The sequence below is a fragment of the Arachis hypogaea genome, chromosome 12, assembly GCF_003086295.3.
Source record: "Arachis hypogaea cultivar Tifrunner chromosome 12, arahy.Tifrunner.gnm2.J5K5, whole genome shotgun sequence".
Lineage (NCBI taxonomy): Eukaryota > Viridiplantae > Streptophyta > Magnoliopsida > Fabales > Fabaceae > Arachis > Arachis hypogaea.
In genome coordinates, this window is record NC_092047.1 from 103,526,485 (window position 1) to 103,531,944 (window position 5,460).

Here is a 5,460-nt window from a genome sequence, read left to right on the forward strand (position 1 = left end):
GATGACCAGCAAATCAGACTCCACATCCTCCGTCTTTTTGTCACACATCTCGTTAATCTCCTTATCCCCCTTAAGAACATGCAATCCAGACTCTAAGTCAGAGGCAGTACCATCATACCAATAAATCTCTTTGTAGCTTGTATATCCTAGATCTTTAAACATTTTCACTAAGTCCTTGAAATTAACATAATTCATGTCTAACGAAAAAAATGTCTCAACTACTTGTCCATCAAAATAGTACAATACTCCATTGGAATCCCTTTCCAACCAACCCCCATGATGAAAAACAGGGATAATTTCATATGACATCTGCTAGAAAAAAATGTGCAATACTTATGATTAAATAACTACTCTAATCATCCACACTAATCATAATCAAACTATTTTTACTTTATCAGTAGTGACTAAGGGTAGCAAAATAAGATTAAAAAATATATACAAAATACAACCAACTCAGAAAGATGCCAACTAACTAAACGACACTAATAGTAGCATCGTCAATGGCTCCGTCAACAACGCCCTCGCTGGAAGTCTCCGTAAGCTTGCCTTGGAGGGAAACGTTTCGCTTTCTTAGGGTTAAGGTGTAATTTTATGTGTCTAGTGAGGGTGATTTCGTTACTGAAGATACATGTAAGGGGGAGAGGGAGAGACTCATCAAAAACGCACATCTCTCCCTTGTTGAGAACGACGCCGTTTTGCTGACTGGGTAGGGACTAAATGGTCCTAACCAAGTCAGATGATGTGTCCATGCCAAGTCACCACCTCACCGTTACACGTCAATTTTTTCCGTCGAGTTTAAACGGAGAGAGCCACAGAAGAGTCTAAGTGTCTAACAGAAGAGATAGAGATGGGTTGATTTATCATTTTCCAAACGTTAGGGAACGACTTGTCTATTTTTAAAAAGGATAGGGGTTGAAAAAGATATTTACTCTAAATATTATTATTTTAGATTAATATTTGATTAACAATAATTTACACTCATATTTATAAAAATTTGCACACATAACAATCATTATATGTTAAACAAAACATATATGTTTTCTTTAACATATTTTTTGCAATAATCATATATTTGTTGTTATTATTACATATTTAATAATAATTATATAATTTTTGTGACCATTAAAAAATATTTACTAACAAATGTGACAAAGCATAAAATTAATAATATCCAATTATCAATAAATATATTAATAATTATTTTTATTATTATTAAAAATAAAATAATTAACTGCCAAAAATAATTTTTTTAGTAATAACATCCTGCAATAGATTTGGCCACACGAACTTCTTCCACAAACTATTTCCTCTGCTTTCTCGATCATTCTCTTCTTTCTCTTAGTTCTGGTTCACTTCTCTTCAATTCAAAACACTTAGTTCTGACACCTTTTCAGTACGGTATGTGCATTCATATTCTTTTATCTACAATTAAACTACAGTAGCTAATTTCTCATTATTAACTCATAGCTAGTTAGATATTTAATTTGATGAGACAAATAATTTTATTATAAGTATCATATTTTTTAAGGATAAAATTTTTAAAACATTTATAAATATGAAGTATCTCTCATCTCATAAATTAACTTTTAGAATTGGGTTACATCCACTTATTTAAAACAAGATACGAAGTGTTTATATTTTTTATTTTTTAATGCAAGTTGAAATGAAGAACTGAAAATAAAAGAACACTACTTGTGGTTATTTCTTGGTAATTTCCATCTTTCCCACAACTATACTTATAAAAGACCTAAGGACGAAGCAGAGCCCGAAAGCACAAGTGCACAACTATATATATGCTTAATCATAGTTTGGCAATTGGCACAGCGTAATCAATTCAATTCTTTCCTTCCTTTTTTTTTTCAAGTCAACTCTTTGCTTTATCAGTTCTTTTTCCCGTTCGATCAATTCTTGGGTTTTAGTTCCAGACACCACATATATCGATCCCATGGTTCCCTTCTTTCCTTCTTTCCTGAGAAAAACACAACAACAAATCAAGATGGAAAGTGACTATAGCTGGATGGTTCCAATTGAATTCATGGTCGGTTGTTTAGATCATGGAGAGGTTCAGGCATGCAGCATTTGTCGGATCCAAGACGAGCTTCGAGAACCGAAAAGCGACGCATACGTTCCAAAACTCGTTTCCGTGGGGCCACTGCATAGGGGAGCCACCAGGCATCTGGTAATGATGGAAGAACCCAAATGGCGTTACCTCAAAAACTTTCTTGAACGCCAAGGAAGTCCCGAAGAAAACGTGTCATTAGGTTCAAGGCTAATAAACTGTGGCGCCGACATTCTAAAGTTGGACACAGTGATCTGTGCAAGCTATGGTGGAGACTTGGAGCTAGAAACCCATGAGCTTTCCAAGATAATGATTGTAGACGGATGCTTCCTGCTGGAACTTCTCCTCCGGCTCGACGATTACATGAGTTTGCGGCAGGAGGAGAGGTCCAGTAAGTATGCAAATGATCCATTCTTTGAGACGGAAAAGAAGGTGGCTTCAGTACTGAACGATATCACAATGATGGAGAATCAAATCCCGTTTGTGGTTCTCAAGAAGTTATTCAGAAAGGTGTACCGTGACGGCAGTAAGATGGAAAATGATCACCGAGTTGCCAATTTGGTAAGCAGAGCCTTCGGTTACCCGGCCGGCCCTTTGCAGAACAACTCCGGCACGGCACATATACTTCACTTGATGCACTCCTCCACCGTCGAACATGGCCACCAAATCCAAACGGGAGCGAGACCAGCGTGTCAAGAACTAAAGCAGTGCGCTACAAGGCTTCTAGCGGCGGGAATATCAATTATACCGGCGGTTGGTAACTGTAACTGTAACTGTAACCGTAACGGTAGCTTTGTGGATAAGTTTGACTTTGACATAAGATTCAATACGAAAGACGCGGTATTGGAGATCCCGCCTCTGCGTATTAAGGAAAGCACTGAAGTGAGATGGCGAAATTTGATTGCTTGGGAGCAGAGTAGGATTCGAATAAGATGCAAGTACACTTCCTATGCCTTGTTCTTCCGAGGTTTGATTTGTTGTAAGCATGACATTGGATGGCTTGAGAAGAAGGGAATGATAGTGAATGAGAGCAACATGAGCAAGGAAGAATTGTTGACAATGTTTAGGAGCATTTCCAAGGGAGTTGAGCACATGGATTCGAGTTATAGCGAGTTATGTGTAACCCTAAATGAACATAGGGTGAAACGAGTCACACAGGTGTTCCATGGATTCACCACAATTACTTGGCACAATTGTAGGCGAATGTTTGAAGTTATCATGTTCTATTGGAGCAATTGGTACCATATATTGATTAGTGAGCATATCCCTACGGTGTGGAAATTCATGGGTGTTGTGGCAGCTATTGTGCTGCTTGTTCTTACCATCATGCAGACATATTATTCAGCTCGTTCCAGTGGCTAGCTACTTTCATATGAGAAATGTTTCTTAGCTTCGGCTATGTTATATTATTGTCGGTTTCAATTTCAATTTTACTTTTTCTAGTTTTTTTTAAGAGAAAACTGAGGTGGAGTCCAATGGGAAGGCTATGCTTGTTGCTTGTTAAATATTGTTTTTTTAAGTACTGCTTGTTAAATATGCTTTTTTAATATTGACTTTAATGTTGGTCAGTTAAAATTAACCACTAATATCTATAAATACATATGTTATTTAATTTATTTTTAATATATATTTATTTTTTAATATATATTTTATATTAATAACTGATATTAATATAAATTTAATATGGTTATTTTGGGCATAGCCAGCATTGCCAGAGAAGGAGAGGCGGAGCTAGCCTCTCATATATATGTTAAAGGGAGGCAATGGCTCCCTTGAATTTCAATTTTTTTTTTATAAATTTTAGTTTAATCTCTTTTAAATTTTTATTTTAATCTCTTTGTATTGAGAGATTAAACTTTGGCCCTCCCCAAATTTCATTCTAGTCCCCTGCAGAAGAACCGAGAGAAGGCACCATTTATATATGTTGTTATATTCATGAAACTGAGAACAACGCAACAAAAAGTTTCAACATTGGGAAAAAAAAAAAAGGAAGAAAATTCAGAGCTCGTCGTTAGTGTAAATCGGGTGACCGCTACCTAGTTAATAAAGAACTCAAGTAGATACTTTCATCCATTTCACTACAATAATAAAGAAACAATTGAAATTGCACGCACACTAAAATATGATATATGAGAAGAGTAATTGTGCTCGATCCCCCAGTAAACACACTTACCAGAAAGAAAGAAACTTATCGAAGAGAGTAACTCAATATAGAAGACAGAGATAAGAAACGAGGTTACAAATATAATCTACATATAATAGATGTATTATTATTTGTCCAGGAACTTGCTGCTGATCGATTAATCATCATAGTACCAAAGTGGTATGAGGTTGCCAGCTATAACTCTATGAGCCATTTCGGATGTGATTGTGTCAGTGCAGAACCCACTCTTCTATGAGGATTAGTAGCACCCACACTGCTACGAGGATTAGCAGTAACTTTATGAGCCTTTTGGATGAACCCACTCTGCCATGAGGATTGGCGGTATGGGATGTCTTCACCGCAGCACCCACTCTGCTACGAGGATTGGCCGAAACTTTACTAGCCTTTTTTTTTCGATGTTTTCACTGCAGCATTCACTCTGGTATGAGGATTGGCAGTAACTTTACCTAACTTATTGGATGTTTTCACCGCAGCATCCACTCTGGTGTGAGGATTAGCGGTAACTTTAGTAGCCTTTTTGGATGTGTGAGCGCAGCACCCATTCTGGTACGAGGATTAGCTTTAGCTTTATCAGTGTGTTCGAACGTGTTTATTGCAGCACCCACTCTGTAATGAGGGTTAGCGGTAACTGTGCCGTCCTCTTATTCGGATTCGTTCAACGCAGCATATGCCTTTCTTTTTCTTGCGTTATAATTATACTATAAAAAGAAGACCAAGACAGCTTCCGGATTATTACGTTCCACGGTCCCAGCTGACTTCTGCAATTTCGTGTGACGATTTATTTCGTATTTTAATACCCACTATGTCTAACTTCCTCGCAATCGCATCGAACCATGCGGTAGGAGTGCCAGGGAAGAGTTGAGGGATTATAAGCACCAGCGTTTTTTATTGTTTTTAAAAAAATTAATTTTATTTTTTGTTAATATATTATTTATATTTTAAATTTATTAGATAAATATTTTTTATTATTTTAATATTAACATGACTTTATTTATATCATATTTTGTTAATATATATATATAATTTTAAAAAATAAAATATAGTTCAAAAAATAATGATAATAATATTATATTAATTCAAAAAAATTATATATAAATCAAAATACATATTAGTTATTTATAAAAGATAATTTTTATTTAAATGTTATAGATATTTATATTTGTCTTCATATTTTTTAAGTGATAGGACAAAATATAAATCTAAATTTGAAGAGGTCTTCATATTTTTTTATAAATAA

At 35.4% G+C, this 5,460-nt stretch overlaps 1 protein-coding gene across 1 annotated transcript; it reads left to right on the plus strand.

The window, feature by feature from the left end:
* Nucleotides 1-1,996: 1,996 nt before the first annotated feature.
* LOC112730412 (UPF0481 protein At3g47200) lies at nucleotides 1,997-3,421 on the plus strand. Its single transcript, XM_025780500.1, has one exon. The coding sequence runs from the start codon at nucleotides 1,997-1,999 to the stop codon at nucleotides 3,419-3,421; it is 1,425 nt and encodes a 474-aa protein (XP_025636285.1).
* Nucleotides 3,422-5,460: the final 2,039 nt, after the last annotated feature.